The sequence below is a fragment of the Callospermophilus lateralis genome, chromosome 4 (assembly GCF_048772815.1).
Source record: "Callospermophilus lateralis isolate mCalLat2 chromosome 4, mCalLat2.hap1, whole genome shotgun sequence".
In the NCBI taxonomy this organism is placed as follows: domain Eukaryota; kingdom Metazoa; phylum Chordata; class Mammalia; order Rodentia; family Sciuridae; genus Callospermophilus; species Callospermophilus lateralis.
The window spans coordinates 53,323,936-53,339,328 of NC_135308.1; the positions used below are offsets into that span (position 1 = coordinate 53,323,936).

The window sequence follows — 15,393 nt, forward strand, 5'->3', positions numbered from 1 at the left end:
AGGAGGCTGAACACAGATATTTTTCCTCCAAATGAGGAGATATAACTGATGTGAAAAGTATGAGGCTTAGTAATGGTCCTTCCTGCACTGGCTCCCCTGATTATTTCGTTTTCTGGAAAACCGCAATTCCTTTGGTTACTTAAAGAAAAAAAAAGAAAAAAAAGTCTGGGCATAGTGATGCTCTGTAATCCCAGTGGCTGGGAGGCAGAAGCAGGAGGATCCCAAGTAAAAGCCAGCCCAAGCAACTCAGCGAGAGCCTCAAAATAAAAAAGGGAGGGGGGGATGTGGCTCAGTGGTTAAGCGCCCCTAGGTTCAATCCCTAGTACAAAAAAAAAAAAAAAAAAAAAAAAAAACACTACTTTCTCACTAGATTATAAAGCAATGGTTCAGGGAATATTTTTGGTTGTTTCTTTAGAAACTGGGAAAAGGGAAACAACAATAACACATTCTCTTTCAGAATCACAGCCACACGTTTACTTATACTTTCCTCTCAAGTTTCTAATACCGAATTAGCTTATGTTCTCTTTGGATAGGATGAGAAAGCCCCAGCCATATGCTATTCTCTAGGATCTTGCCAGACAACTAATACAGATTAGCACGAGTTGCTAGCATTTACTGAGCTCTGGGACTTTGTAAACATTTTATAAATTATAACACCATTTCATTCTCACAGCACCCAATAAGTCCAATAGTAATTTCTATTTTCAGAGGGGTAAAATGACTCGCCCAAAGTCATAGTACCAACAAGTGGTGGAGCCAAAAATTATGAACGAAATTCTGACTCCATTGTCTACACTAACTAGCTTAAAGTCAGTGTCAGCCCCAGAACTGAAACTTGGGTTTAGGTTCTGTCTTCAAATTCCACTGTATCCCATGTACCAGATGTTCTCAAATTTGGAGTCTCTCACAATTTCTTCACTCTAATTATTGAGTACCCTAAAGTTTATAGAGGTATATTATCACTATTTGATGTACTAGAAATTAAGACAAAAATTTAAATATTAATCTATTTAAAATAATTTTTATAAAATAACTTTTCTAAAATAATTTTTTAAACCAGTGAGAATGGCATTGCTTTATATTTTTGTAAATTAATGTCTGGTTTAAGGAAAAACTGTTTATCCCCTCAGTACTGGAATTGAACCAAGGGGCACTCTACCACTGGTCTACAGTCCCACTCCTTTTTATTTTTTTGAGATAAGGCCTTGTTAAATTACTGAAGCTGGACTCAAACTTGCGATTCTCCTACCTCAGCATCTGAAATCATTGGGTTTACAGATATGTGCCACCACTCCTGGCTAAAAAGGAGTATTTTAATAGTTTTTTTGGATAATTGTGGATAGTCTTTCTTAATACTACACTAAAAACTGCACAAATGGTAGTTTAAGTGAATTGTAGTCAGGCCCAGTGGCACACACCTGTAATCCCAGCAATTCATAAAGCTGAGTTGAACTAGTGCCCAAGGCTAGCCTTGGTAACATATCAAGACTCTATCACAAATTTTAAACAGGAGTGAGGCTCAGTGGCACACACCTATAATCCTAGAGGTGCGAGAATGTGAGGCAGGAGGATCTCAAGTTCAAAGCCAGCCTCAGCAACTTAGTGAGTCCCTTAAACAATGGAGGAAGACCTTGTCTCAAAATAAAAAAATAAAAGCTGGGCATGGTGGCATACATCAGTAATCCCAGTGGCTCAGGAGGCTGAGGCAGGAGGATCAGAAGTTCAAAGCTAGCATCAGCAATTTAGCGAGACTCTATAAGCAACTCAGGGAAACCCTGCCTCTAAATAAAATATAAAGGGGGGAGGACTGCTGGGGATATGGCTCAGTGGTTAAGTACCCCAGGCTCAATCCCTGGTACCAAAAAATAAATAACAGAAAAAGGGCTGAGATGTGGCTCAGCGGTTGAGCACCACTGGATTCAATCCATGATGCCAAAAAAAAGCTGGAGAAGTAGCTTAACACTATCATACTTGTCTAGCTTGACAAGGCCCTGGATTCAATCCCCATTACTGCAAAAAGTGAGTTATACACCTATAATCTCAACTACTCAAGAGGCAGAAGCTAAGGGAAAGGTTCATTAAGACCAGCCTGCCCCTCTCCATCTCTAAAACAAACTAAAACAAAAGAATGAGTTGCACTGTGAAATCTGAAAATACATCAATAAATTTTTCATATTCTGATACCATTAAAATCTATTGGTCTAGTTAGTGGTGGTAATCCCAATGAATTGGAAGACTGACACAGAAGAATTGCAAGTTCAGCAATTTAACAAGACCCTGTCTCAAAATAAAAAAGGACTGGGGATGTAGCTCACTGGTTAAGTGTCTCTGGGTTCAACCTCCAGTACTAAAACAAACAAATAAAATTCACTGGCCTATCATCTTATACTTTGAATGGATCTTTTACTGATACATGATTTATGACAGTATATATTGGTCATTTGGAAAAAATCAGTTCACTAAACCATGCAAATCTTCCAAATTCCAAACACATTTAATTATACAATTTTAAAAATCATAATAGCTGGATGTCATCAGAAAAGTCTTTAAGTATTGGGACACTCAAGCTCACAGTAGCAGATAAAAGTTTCTTAAAATTCTGTTTTCTTGAAAGGTCAAATTTTATCATTGGAAACAAATAATAACAATTGTTTTCCATGAAGTGAAAAGATTTCTTTTAAAAAAAACTTTGTTAAACCAGGCATGGTGGTGCACACCTGTAATCCCAGCAACTCTGAAGCTGAAGTAGGAGGGTCTCAGTTTAAGACCAACCTCAGCTTCTTAACAAGGTCCTACACAACTCAGCCAGACCCTGTCTCTTAAAAAAAGGGGGTGGGGTGGGGTGCTAAGGATGTAGCTCAGTGGTTGAGCACTCCAGGTCAAACCATGGTACCAAAGAAAAAAAGAAAACTTTTGCTAAATACTTAAATCCAAACAGGCATAATTTGTCAAAGGTTTTTTGTTATTTGTTTGTTTGTGGTACTAGGGATTGAACGCAGAGGTGCTCTACCATTTAACTAAGTGTCAAATAATTTTATTCCTCATTTTGAGACAGGGTCTCACTAAATTGCTGAGACTAGCCTTTAACTGGAAATCCTCCTTCCTCAGCCTCCTGAATCACTAGAATTACAAGCATGCAGCAGCACAGCACCCCACTTCAGTTGTATTGTGAATTAAAAATGTTTCATGAAGCTGGGCACAGTGGAATGTGCCTGTAATCCCAGTAACTTGAGAGCCTGAGGCAGGAGGATGGCAAATTTGAGGCCAACATATCAAGAATCTGTCTCAAAATTTAAATAAACCGACTAATACAGCACCCCGGGTTCTAACCCCAGTAAACCATATATATATATATATATATATATATATATATATATATATATGCAAACCACATATCCATCAAAGAACTAGTGTCTGCAAAACATAACAAACTTAAAACTAGCCAGCGGGGTGGCACACACCTATAATCCCAGTGGCTCGGGAACCTGAGGCCAGAGGATCGCATGTTCAAAGCCAGCCTCAGCAATTTAGAAAGGCCCTAAGTAACTCAGTGAGACCCTGTCTCTAAATAAAATACAAAATAGGGCTGGGGATGTGGCTCAGAGGTTAAATGCTCCTGGATTCATTCCCCAATACAACAAACAAACAAAACCCCTCAAAACTAAATAATGAAAAGGCAAAATATGGAGCCTAAATCTTGGTTTCTAATACTATACTTCAATAAAATAAACCAGGACTCCTTGGAGAAATATACAGTTTGGACACTAGAAAACAAAACATACAAGACGATGAGCCTGGAGCATCTTGTAGTTCCAGAAAGTGAAAAATAAACTGGGCATGGTGGTGCACACCTATAATCCCAGCAGCTCAGAAGGCTGAGGCAGGAGAATCGTGAGTTCAAGAATCTGTCTCAAAATTTAAATAAACAGACTAATACAGCACCCCTGGGTTCTAACCCCAGTATATATATATAAATACTATATCATATATATATTTATTATATAAATACACACACACACCACATTACCATCAAAGAGCTAGTATCTGCAAAACATAACAAGCCAGCTTCAGCAACTTAATGAGGCTCTAAGCAACTTAATGAGACCTTGTCTCTATATAAAAAAGAAAAAGGGCTAGGGATGTGGCTCAGTGGTTAAGCACTGCTGGGTTCAATTCCTGGTAAATACCATCCCCTCCATAAAAAAAGAAAGTAAAAAATAAGAAGCAGAAAATGTAGGAGTATAGCTTGCACTCCCTATCTAGTCTACATCTGCAGATTCGACCAACTGCAAATTTAAAAGAAAAACGAACAAAAAAAACCCTATGTACTGAACTTATATAGACTTTTTCTTGACATTACTTGACTATGTATGTCATAAGGATATAGGAGCAACTAAAAGAGCTTCCAATGACAAAGCACAAAATAAATAAGGTAGGATTGTGTTATAATTCAAAGTATAAAATAAATATCCATGAGTCCATGTGTACATAAAACATCTATATATATATATATATATATAAAACAAATTTTCTTGCAGGGAAATTCCAAGTAATTTATGTATTCTACCTTCAATAAAGCAAAACATAACTTTCTACTCCTTAGGTGTGAGGCTGCATTCATTGACTTTCCTCCAAAGAATATAGTCCTCAACCTATAATGGTTTGACTTTCAATTTTTCAACTTTACAATGAAGTGATGTGAAATGCATTCATTAGAAAACCATACTTTATTTTTTAAAGAGAGAGTGAGAGAGAGAGAGAGAGAGAATTATTTTTTAGTTTTCGGCAGACACAACATCTTTGTTTGTTTGTGGTGCTGAGGATAGAACCCGGGCCGCACGCATGCCAGGCGAGCGTGCTACCGCTTGAGCCACATCCCCAGCCCAGAAAACCATACTTTGAATTCTGATCTTTCCCAGGGTGGTGACATGGTGCACTCTCATGATGCTGAACAGTGTTAGAACCTTAGCTGGGTCAGTGGTGGAATGCTTACCTAGCAGCATGAGGCGCTGTTTTGATCCCCACACTACAAAAAAAGAGTGCCACAGCTCTCAGTCACATTTCTCCAAGGAGAAACAACTAATACACTACAGTGTTTAGTAGGTTAGATATGTATGTATTGTGGGCTTTATGCTATTTTCAATTTATGATGGATTTTTCAGGACATAATACCACTATAAGTCAAGAAGCATCTGTAGTATGAAAAGGGAAGAAAAGTGTAATTTATAGTGGAGAAATATGACAAACACTACCTTAATCAGATGATAATGTTTAACAATAGTCTAACTCATGTTGACAGCATATACCCTTGAAATGCTGATGAGAAAGGCAAATCAACTCTCTAATCATCCTCCCTGAAACCCAAAGCTCTAGTTTAATGAGAAAAATATCAGAAAAATCCCAACAGAGAGATAGTCTACTAATAAATACCTGACTAGTATTCCTCAAAAATGTCAAATGTCATGTTTAAAAAATTAAACATGCAACTTCCATGCTACCCCAAAACAAGAAAAGCCAGAGAAACTGTCACAGCAAAAATGCCCTAAGGGGCCATGGTGATCAAATGCAATGTATCCTAGAAGGAATCTTGGAAGAAAAAAAAGGATAGGGGAAAATTAAGGAAATCTAAATAAAGCATAAACTTTAATAAGAGGGAAGTGGATGAGGAGTGTATGCAAAACTCTCTGCAATATAGCAATTTTTTTATAAATATGAACTACTCCAAAATTAACTTTAGCCAGGCATGGTGGCACACCCTTGTAATCCTAAGGACTCAGGAAGCGACTCAGGAAGCTGAGGCGTGGCTCGAGGACTGCAAGTTGGAAGCAAGCCTCAGCAACTTGAGACCCTATATAAAAAATAGAAAGAGTTAAGGTGGACAGTTCAGTGGTAGAGCATATATGGGTTCAATCCCCAATACCAAAAAAATAACTAAAAGTTTATTAAAATAAATCCTATTAGAAAATTGGAAAAGACTTCCACATAGTTCACAGAAGAGAATATGTTGAAGGCAAATGAGCATGTGAAAAGCTGTTCAACACCATTAAGGAAATGCAAACTAAATTTCAATGAGCTAGTACTATATGCCTATCAGAATGGCTAAAATAAAAAATAGTGATGCCACCAAATACTGTCAAGGATTTAGAGAAAAACTCATGCATTGCTGGTGGGAATGTAAGATAGTACAGCTAATCTGGAAAAAAAAATAGCAGTTTTTAAAAAATTAAACATGCAGCTACCATGCTACCCTAAATTGCACTCTTAGCCATTATTTCATTCCATAAGAAAAGGAAGTAACTGGGTATAGAGGCCCACAACTGTAAGCCCTGCATTGCTGGTGGGAATGTAAGATAGTACAGCTAATCTGGAAAAAAAAAATAGCAGTTTTTAAAAAATTAAACATGCAGCTACCATGCTACCCTAAATTGCACTCTTAGCCATTATTTCATTCCATAAGAAAAGGTAGAGAGGCCCACAGCTGTAAGCCCAGCATGTCAGGAGGCTGAGGCAGGAGGGTCACAAGTTCGAGGCTAACCTTAGTTACTTAAAAAGATCCTGTTTCTAAATAAAAAATAATAAGAACAAGGTCTGAGGGCTGGGGTTGTGACTCAGTGGTAGAATGCTCACCTAGCACACGTGAGGCACGGGATTTGATCCTTAGCAGCACATAAAAATAAACTACAACTAAAAAAAGACATTTTTTAAAAAGAACAAGTTCAGTGGTAGAGCACCCCTAGGTTCAATCCCCAGGTAACTACCAAAAAAAAAAGAGTGAGAAAAAAAGAAATGAAAACTTATGTTCACACAAAAACCTGTATGTAAATATACAGAGCAGTTTCACTCATAATAGCCCCAAACTAGAAACAACCCAGACACCCTTCAACAGGTGAATGTTTAAACAAACTGTGGTATAATCATTATTATACACAACTACTATTTAACAATAAAGAATTGACAAAGGAAACAACTAAGCAAATCTCAAGAGAATTATGCTGAGTGAAAAAAAGTCTCTAAATCAATATACTATATGATTCTACTTAGATAACATCCCTGAAATGACAAAATTTAAAGATGGAGAATAGGTTAGTATTTGCCAGAATCTTAGAGAGCGGATGGGCAAAGCATGGCTAAAAATGTCAACAGAATGGATAATTGTGGTCATGCAATTATCCACATCAGACTCCTGATTGTGACTTTGCAACAAAGTTTTACCACTTATTACCAATGGAGAAAACTGGGTTAAGGGTACATGAAATCTTAGTATTATTTCTTAAAATTACATGAAGTATTTCTAAAAGATTTTTTAAAAAATAGTTTTTTTAGTTGTAGATGGACACAATATCTGTATTTTATTTATTTATTTATTTATGTATGTATGTATGTATGTATGTGGTGCTGAGGATTGAACCCAGTGCCTTACACATGTGAGGCAAGCGCCTACCACTGTTACAGCCCCAGCCTTAAATAAAAGTCTTAATTAAAAACAACTCAGTGCTCTTAGTTAAATTTGGATTTTAAAAAACAAGAAAACGATCTTTTAGTACAAATATGTTCCAAACATTGCCTGAGTCATACTAATACTAGAAAACAATTCATTATTTATCTGAAATTCAAATTTTAACTAGAAATCCTGTACTTTGTCTGGCAACACTACTCTTGATTTTACCCAACAAGATAAAGTAATTACAAAATAAAGGACATTTAACATTAGTTGAAAGAAATTATATAGCCCCTTAAATTCACACTCTCAGCAGTTTACACTACCACAGAGTCACATCCCAAGCCCTTTTCACGCTTTTTCATATTTTAGTTTAAGATAGGGTCTCTCTAAATTGCTGAGGCTGGCCTGGAATTTTTGATCTTCCTGCCTCAGTCTCCCAATTAGCTGGGATTTCAGACAATACCACCAGGTATGGCTGTGCCTCACATTTGATCATGACAAACATGTACACTATCTCGAATAGAAAAGTCACATAGAATATAAAAGCTTCCTGTTTTCACACAAGTTAAAATCATTCAGGTAATCTCCACTTCTCTATTTCAGAATTAAAATATCTATCCATCCCTCCCCTACCAATACACAGGAAAGATTTTTAAAAAATAAAATAATAAGGATGGGGGATGGAGCTCAGTGGTAGACTTCTTGCCTAGCACACATGAAGTCCTGAGTGTGATCCCCAGCACTGCAAAACAATGGAGAAATAAAAAGAAAATGGAAGCCAGACACAGGGTGCATGCCTTTAATCCCCGCAGCTTAGGAGGCTGAGGCAGGAGGATCGTCAGTTCAAAGCCAGCCTCAGCTACTTAACAAGGCCCTAAGCAACTCAGTGAGACCCTGTCTCTAAATAAAATATTTCAAAAGGGCTGGGGATGTGGATCAGTGGTTAAGCGCCTTGGGTTCAATCCTCGATACCCTCCCCCTAAAAAAGGAAAGAAAAATTAATTATACAGAATCTCCCAGAAACAATTTTGGGTCTCCAGTGAAATAAAAATCACACTGTTAAAAAAAATCTAAAAACTAACAGACATCTGAGAAATACTTCTAATATGATATATACCTTAAAGTAAAAGGAACTACAGAGGAAATTTGTTACTCAGGAAGAAGAAACATCAAGAAATTATCATTAATATCCTCATAACTATAAAATGCTACTCCACAAACAGGAATAAAAACCCACAAAGGAAAAAAAAAAAAAACACTCTCAGGAGTTAAAAATACAATGGAAGAAACTTTAAATTCAATGAAAAGCTGGAAGAAAAAAAAATGTGAATCTTCTAAAAAGTAAATGGGAGAAAAAAAAAAGGGAGTCTAAGAACCAGTTTTCTATGGTCCACAATCAAAATAATAGTGAGTCTAGAAATGTTAACAGAGAAGATTGGGAAGAAGGGGAGGGGAGGGAAAATTAAAAACAAAATCAAGAAAATGTCATAGAATTTAAGGCATGGATTTCCAGAATGAAATATGCCCAACAAAAATGGATAAAAATAGACCTACACCAAAACAACATTTTTAGAAATTTCAGAACAGAAGGGACAAAAAGTATGGTACAAACTTCCAGACAAAAATTGGGTTTTATAACTGAGCTATATCCCCAGCCCACTATTTTTGTATCTAATTTAGAGACAGGGTCTCACTGAGTTGCTTAGCACCTCAAGGTTGCTGAGACTGGCTTTAAACTTGCGATCTTCTTGCCTCAGACTCCCCAGCCTCTGGAATTACAGGTGAACACCACCATGCCCATCTTGGGTTTTAAGAGTCTTAACCCAATCAGTGTATTAATTCCTGATGGGATTAATCGAAGTGGAAAGGGTGTGGCTATAGGGTATATATTTTGTATATATATATATTTTGTATCTGGAAAGCGGTGATCTGCTTCTTGATCACCATAATGTGAGCTGCTTCCCTCCACACCCAAATCTGCCATGATGTTCAGCCTCACCTCAAGTCCTGAGAAATGGAGCAAGCCTTCTATGGACTAAGACTAAACCATAAGCTCTCAAATAAACTTTTCCTCCTTTAAAATTGTTCTAGTCAGATCCTTTAGTCACAGCGGCAAAAAAGCTGACTAAAACCCTTCTCAACAGCAATTCTAGAAATCACAAGACATTAGATAATGTCTTTAAAATCCTTAAAATAATCATTTCCTATAATTTTATACCTAGCAGAAATATTAATCCAGGGGCAGGTTAGAACAGAGATCTTCAATTATGTAAGATCTAAAAAAAATTACTTCCCATGCACGCTTTTCCAGAAATCTATGTATTCCATAATCTACCAAAATAAGGAATAAAATGAGAGAGACATGGGATACAGAAAACCAAAAGAGAAGACAAAGAAAATAACTGAAGATTCCAAGATATCTATATACACCAGGAACATACCAATCCTCCAATCAGAATGCTCCAGGATAGACTTCTTTAGGAATTTAAAATTGCTAAAATGTTTGAGCATCTTGAGAGAAGATTTAGACAACTGATGTAGAGTCTGAGGTCAGATCAATCGTAAATACATAAGCAAACAAAATAAAGACGACTAATAAATACAAGGAAAACGAGGAGTTGATCAGGAAAAGAAATCACGGTTTATTATATGAATAAGTTCTGGTTAGCATTTACATAGAAATAGTCAAACTATATTGAGAAGTGGGGAAGACGGAACTAACGTGTGTAATAGAGGCAGATACATGAACCTAAATCCTCACCCTCTAAAACAGAAAAATCAGTAGAAAAGACCTAAATTGGTAAATCAAACAAACAAAAAAAAAGCAATACAATTGTGTTATTTAAAAATATGAACATACATTTTGAAAATGTATTTACATTTTTCATTTGAAAGTGGTTGGTTATCTGAACTGGGTGTGGTGGCACATATCTGTAATCCCAGGGGCTTGGGAAGCTGAGGCAGGATGATTGCTAATTCAAAGCCAGCCTCAACAACATAGTGAGGCCCTTAGGAACTTAGCAAGACCCTGTCTCAAAATAAAAAATAAGAGCTAGGGATGTGGCTCATCCCTCGGTTCAATCCCCAGTATTGAAAAAGAAAAAAAAGTGGTTTTCTTTAGAGAAGGAAAAATAGGGATGAGATCAGGAGAATGATCCTTTTCACAGAAGAACTGACTCATCAAAATCTTAACGTCTATGAACTAAGATAAACTCATAATTTAAAAAAAAAAAATTAAAAAGAAAAAGCTCCAACCTTTTTTTTAATGCCAATTTTATCTGCATTCTTCAATTTTTTAAAATATTTTTGCTTACCTTTAACAGTATTATTTACAATAACCCACTAAGGAATTATTTTCAAACCCCATTTTTTAAAGCACTTTTAAAAATTCTAAGCCAACATACAGAGACAAACATAAACCATGCCCTAGATTCTTCATTTGGCTGATTTGTTTAAATGTTTACATTAACATCTATATTTGGAACAACTGTGGCTTATAATAAAGAAAACATAGCTGTGTTTATCATGCCAGCTCTGGGTAACTTTACTCAAGATTTTGACAAAAATGATCCCCAAAGTAATGTAAATTTAGACACTTTTAAAAGTCTGAGCATGAAATTAAATAAAAAGATTTCAGTTTGAAGTCAATATTAAAAAAGGTGAACAAATTCTACTAATCATAAATACTATTTTCATCTTAAGTTCACGGTATTTTCTGGGACAGGTAATCAACTTAGTTTTCTTTGATACTGGTATTTATAATCATTTTAACATGATTTATATCTTCTAAGTTTGAACCTATCCTGAATATCTTAATTATAATTAAAAATATAAATCCAAAAGTGACAGCTCTTCCTTAAGAATAATTCCAATTATTAAATGTAGAAGAAATAAGTGAAATAGAAAAGCACTGTTAGAACTCCACAGTAGTAACTGCCACAAGCAAGATCTGCCAATGGATAGTAAAAGAAGTAGGCAAAAGTTTACGCAGACACAGAACATTTGCATAGTCTGAAGTATCTCTAGCAAATATTTAGTAATTACAAAGGAAAATATAGTATACAGTAGGGAATTCTAGCAGACATCACCTTAGCATAGTGATTGAAGTTAACACCACCAGAAATACATTACATCAGGTATCCTGTTAATGTACATTGTCACAGACTGGAAGACACTATGGAGACATGACAATTAAATGCAAGATGGGACCCTGGAATCAATCCTAGAACAAAAAAGGGGCATTAGTAAAAAGACTAATAAAAGTCACTTTTAACTCTCTATTTAATACCATGTAGCAAGGTTAATTTCTTAATTTTGACAAATGTTCTGTGGTTTTTTAAGATATCAACATAAGAAGAAGGTGGGTGAAGGGTATACAGGACCTGTAGTATTTTTACAACTCTTCTGTAGTCTAAAATCCCATCTCAAAAGTTTAAATAATAACTTGAAAAGATACACATGCATATGTGTATATTTGTGCATAACGTATGTATGTATATATATGTATGTATGTATATATATATGTAAAAATCAAGACTTTGTGGAAATTGTCATCTTGGGCACTCAGTAAATTAAATAGCAATAGCAAAGTTCCCTTTTGAATTAGTCACTGTACCATTGGTAACTTGGCTTTAAGTTTCTCCACTTTCTAAAGTCTTAAGTATAATTTTCTAATTTTCACAAAAAAAAAGGTCTGTTTTAAAACATTCCTGTATTAGGCCAAATATAAAAATCCTAAGATATAATTATCATCATATTATCCTGTAGAATCACTCATCCCAATCATAAGCCCCAGCCAATATTCGATATTTTTACTACATTTCATATCATCATTTAACATGTTTTTATTAGTTTACTTAGTTATGAATAGAGGAGTTGGCTGACAGATTTAGTATCATTAATAGGCTTGGCAGTCTAGGAAAAATATTATCACTTGGATATCTTATTAAGAAACAGCTGGTAGAGCACTTACCTAGCATGTGTAAGGCCCTACACCCCCTAACACCCATCAAAAAAAAAAAAAAAAAAAAAAAAAGAAAAAGCTATTTTCCTAAAAGCACATATAGTATACTAGAACTCAGATGTAAAAGTTACTTACCTAAATCTCTTCTATACAATAGCACATAGGTACCCAAACAAGGCCAGTTGAGACCCTTTCCATATGCTTTCTCTTAAATTGGGTTCTAAAATCAGTTGTTACATCTTTTATGAAACAAACAAACAAAAATCTATGAAATTTATCTAAGAAACAAAAGAAGAAAATAATTTCCCACTCTATACATGATTTACTCCCTGAGCATCTCCTTTTCCCATCATTATTTTTAAATATAAATTGAGCTGAAATCTGCCCACAGGGATCTTACATAGCAAAACTGATAGCTTAGATGGAAAACAATATTATCAAAGGGCCTTGTGTCAAATAATCATATTTATTACTTTTTGGAGTCATTATTTATATTCATTATGGCATTGATTTTTCATCTGTATCTATCACAGGCTTTCTGTAGAAGCAGCAATAGTAAAAAGATAATTATACTTTTTTTTTTTTTTAAGTAATTTTAAGTGGATCTTTATCCAAATACAATAAAAAAGAAAAATGTCCATAAACATTTAATTCTTGTATCAATGTCATTTCCAAATTCACCTTCCACTACTACTATGAAAAGTAGAAGTGTTAAGAACTCTAACTAAACATGCTATACAAAAAAGGATGACAATTTACCTCAAGAATTCACTACACATTGCAATATATTCAAGTGATGAAAAGACATAAATCCATTCAGAATTGCCATATTATCTGGCTGTCAATATAGTCTTTTGAATAATTATATTAAACATATTACTACAAAACGTACCAAGAAGTAGAGAATAATACTATATTTGTGAACTGTAAATAATAAAACAGAAGTCCAAGAAGGCTAAAGTCTAAGCTGTAATTTACAATGAAGTGTCTACACTGAAACAGTCACAATGTACAAAAATGTTGACAAGTAATCCAGATGTTTACAAAAACAGATTCTGTTTGTCTCAGATTATATCCAGTTTCATCTGGTAGGTTTCTGATAGCCTGTTACATGAAATGTATTTCTCTCCTGCTGATAAGAAGCAGCTTAAAAATGTCCCCAAATTTCTTAAGAAGTGAGTCTACTTGGCAATGTTAGTAATTCCAGTTTTCTATTACATTCATTCGTCTGAGAACTGAAAATCTCGTAACTAAAGTGTTCTTCCATTCCTTTACCAACTTTTCAAGTTTTAAATTAAATCAAAGGAAATTTGGAATGTATTGCTTCTTGTCATCAACAGGCATTTCAAAAAGACAGTAACTAACCAAAATCAAGAGTTCTTTGGCCAAGTTATTAACAGGCTTCCACTTTGTTCTAAATCCTTTCATAATCCTTTTTTTTCTAATTTTTCCAGTATGGCCTGGATCTTACAAACAGCCTCTTTCCTGGCCTGCCGGACAGAGTCCTGGCCCCCAGTTTCAACAGAATCCAGTTCCAAAAGTTCCTTTGTTAGCATTTCTTCCAGAAGCCAGTATGCTTTGTCTGTCTTTTTTCCTACAAACTCTTCTACTTCTTGCTCAAGATACTGGACCTTCTCCAATACATGTATGATTTTTTTAATACTTGGAGGAGTACCTTCATCTGAAGATAAACATTCTTCAGGAAGATTATTACTCTGATCTTGATTGCCAGGATGCTCATTGGTGGCATTACCATACAGTTGAGGCTCAGCACTATATTGGACTTGGGAATCCAAAAGGTCTGAATTATCATTGTTCACTGTCCCGGAGGATTCATACTGATGGACACTGCAAGGAAAGTTGTGCCGGTTCATGCCTTGATCTTGGCTATAGGGGTATGAGGAATCCTTAGGATGGGAGAATAAAAAGAGGAAAAAAGCTATTTTAATAAGACTCCATCAATGGTACAATTTTTTAGCGCACATCTTTCACCTGACCCAAAAGTACATTAAAAGAATTCCCCCCGGGGCTGAGGATGTGGCTCAAGCGGTAGCGCGCTCGCCTGGCATGCGTGCGGCCCGGGTTCGATCCTCAGTACCACATACAAAACAAAGATGTTGTATCCGCCGATAACTAAAAAATAAATATTAAAAATTCTCTCTCTCTCTCTCACTCTCTCTTTAAAAAAAAAAAAAAAAAAAAAAAGACTTCCCTCCAATAAAACTGGACCACCCTTTTCAATCATTTGAAAAAAACACCATTTTAAGAAGATAAAAGGGAATGTCCTGTCACATAAAAAGCAAGAGAACTCCTGAATATAACAACAACCTTCCCTGAGGCACATTATCATTGTGAACACCTTACAATATATCTTACCACTTCACAATCCATCCAGTGACTTACTAAATAAGAATTAGACAGTTTTTCCCTTTAAGATTTAAATCCTCAAGATCTTAAAAAGGAAGCAGACATAAACATATAATGTTCAAATCTATGGTTTAATTTAAAAATATTAAACCATAGAAGATAATACTATAGGTATTTCACATCGGTTTTTATCTTCTATCTCTAGATTATTTGTGGTTACAAAATGCAGTCTGATTGTATTTAACATTTGGAAAGAATTACAACAAAGAGAAAATGAGCACTTTTATGTCTTTTAAAAATAGGATGTGAGCCTAAAATGTCTTTAAAAAATAAAAATCTTTGGAAGGCTAAAACAGCAGGATCAACCTTGGCAACTTAGTAAGGCCCTCAGCAACTATTGAGACCCTGTCTGAAAAAATAAGAAAGGTTGTGGCTCAGTGGTAGAGCACTTGCCTAGCATGTGTGAGGTACTGGCTTCAATTTTCGGCACCGCATATAAATAAATGAATAAAATAAAAGTTCATCAACATCTAAATTTTTTTTTTAAATAAATAATAAAAAAGGCTGGGATGTGGCTCAGTGGTAAAGCACCTCTGGGTTTAATCCCCAGAACAAAATAAAT

General features: G+C 35.3%; 1 protein-coding gene across 1 annotated transcript in view; it reads right to left on the reverse strand.

The window, feature by feature from the left end:
* Window positions 1-10,072: 10,072 nt before the first annotated feature.
* The window catches only part of Bag4 (BAG cochaperone 4), a 28,769-nt gene continuing 23,448 nt past the window's right edge, over window positions 10,073-15,393 (reverse strand). The window contains exon 5 of the mRNA XM_076852482.1: window positions 10,073-14,311. Within this exon, the coding sequence (XP_076708597.1) occupies window positions 13,829-14,311 (483 nt within the window). The 3' untranslated portion in view covers window positions 10,073-13,828. The remainder of the gene's footprint in view (window positions 14,312-15,393) is intronic.